We start from the raw sequence: 1,834 nt of genomic DNA, 5'->3' as shown, positions 1-1,834 counted from the left end.
ACCCATGCAGTACCACGGGACTATGGTGATCTCTGTGGTACTAGAATGGTTGAGCTGGATGGATCCCAACCCATTCAGTGCCGTGGGTCTGCAGTGGCCTCGGTGGTGCTGGAACAGCTGGGTTGGATGGATCCCAACCCAAGCAGTGCCGTGGGTCCATGGTAGCCATGGTTGGACTCGGTGCTCTCCAGGTCCTTAGGCCCCCTCAGGCCTCCTCCTCCTCCCCGGCGATGCCATCGCCCAGCACGGCGGGCTCGTACTTCTGCAGGAAGAGCCGCTCGTTGTGCTCGGAGTGGAGCTGCCGCGGCTCGAGGCAGTGCAGGTGCGGCGGCAGCGCCCGGAACTCGTCCTCGTTGACATCGTAGTCGCGGAGCCGGTGCCGCAGCAGCCACCAGCGCCCACAGAAGCCCACGTCCAGCAGACGGGCGGGGGCCTGGCGCCACAGCGGCTGCAGGTACCGGCACCGGCTGGCGTAGAGCTGGGCGCTGGCGCTGCACGGGGCCTCGTAGACCACGGCGAGCAGCACGAGGTGGCAGTAGCGCAGGCGCCCGGCCTCGCGGCGCCGCAGCAGGCGCTGCACGTGGCGTTCGGCACCGGGGCTGCGGGTACCGGGGCTCAGCACCAGCAGTGACCCCGCGGCCTCCACCACGGCCGCCTCGAAGGACTCGGCGCTGGGCACCGAGGAGCCGCACGCGGCCGCCCCGCTCAGCGCCGCCGCCGTCACCGCCGAGGCCAGCGGGCGCTGCCGAGCGCTCTGAGCCGTCTCCCGCAGCGCCGCGGCGTAGTCCTGCACCAGCGCCTGGCACCAGCGCCCTGCGCAGCGTGGGGCAGGTGCATGAGGGGAGGCAGGACCCGGCTGCCCCATAAGTGGCTCCTAACTGAACCCACCCCATGGGTCCTGGGTCCTGCTGCCCCATCAGTGAGCCCAGGGATGCCAACTGCCCCCCAAGTAAACGCAGGGGACACAGTTATCCCCCAAGTGAAGCCAAGGGTCCTGCTTCCCTCCCCCCAAGTGAACCCACAGAGCTCCCCTCCCCCCCAAGTGAATCCCCAGGGCCCCTCTGCCCCCCAAGTGAACACACAGCCCAGCTGCCCCCTAAGTGAACCCATAGAGCCCCTCTGCCCCCTAAGTGAACCCATAGATTCTGGATGACCCCCAAGCGAACCCATAGAGACCTCCTGCCCTCCAAGTGAACCCACAGAGCCCGACTGCCCCCCAAGTGAACCCAAAGGCCCCGTTCCCCCCATGAAGCCCCGAGGTATTCCCCCCCCCCAGCCCCATAAGTGCCTGCGCTGCCCCCCAAGTGCCCCCCCCCCCATGGCCCCCCCTCACCGAGCCGGGTTCTCGCCATCCACGCCCAGAGCCCGCGGCCGGCCCCGACCGCTGCCGCCGCCATGACCGGAAGCGACCCCGGCGGGACGGAGCCGGGCACGGACCGGACGGAACCACCGCGGGGAGAAGGGGGGCAGGGAGGAACTAAGAGGGACGGACCGGGCGGAACCATCGCAGGGCGCTGGGGGGGGGGTCCATCGGACACCATTGGGGCTCGGCGCTTGCAAACCCCCCCGTTTATTCAGCACTGGAGCCACAGCGAGGAGCTACCCCCCTCCCCCCATGGCACTGGGGTGGAGGGGTCCCCACAGCCCCCATAAGGGGGGGTACAGCTGGAACCTTCCGGTGCCCCCCCGCCCCCCCGAACCGGGAGCGCTTGGTACATTCAGGCCTTGACCCGGGGAGAGGGGGGAGGGGCGGAGGGGGGACACCCCCACCCCCCTCTCTTTCCTCCCCCTCCTCCCCTCATTCCCAGGTCCCGGTCCTGGCCGTTCGTTAATA

General features: G+C 69.5%; 1 protein-coding gene across 1 annotated transcript; it reads right to left on the bottom strand.

Moving 5' to 3' along the window:
* Window positions 1-205: 205 nt before the first annotated feature.
* Window positions 206-1,397, bottom strand: TIMM29 (translocase of inner mitochondrial membrane 29). Its single transcript, XM_057403590.1, has 2 exons — window positions 1,334-1,397; window positions 206-813 (listed from the first exon to the last, which is right to left on the bottom strand). Exons 1-2 carry the CDS (start codon window positions 1,395-1,397, stop codon window positions 206-208), a joined length of 672 nt encoding a protein of 223 aa, XP_057259573.1.
* Between the last annotated feature and the right edge of the window lie 437 nt (window positions 1,398-1,834).

Source organism: Pezoporus wallicus, unplaced genomic scaffold (genome assembly GCF_028554395.1).
Source record: "Pezoporus wallicus isolate ANWC-B61680 ecotype Strahan unplaced genomic scaffold, APGP_CSIRO_Pwel_v1 contig_11261, whole genome shotgun sequence".
Lineage (NCBI taxonomy): Eukaryota > Metazoa > Chordata > Aves > Psittaciformes > Psittacidae > Pezoporus > Pezoporus wallicus.
This window is presented reverse-complemented; position numbering and strand designations above follow the sequence as displayed.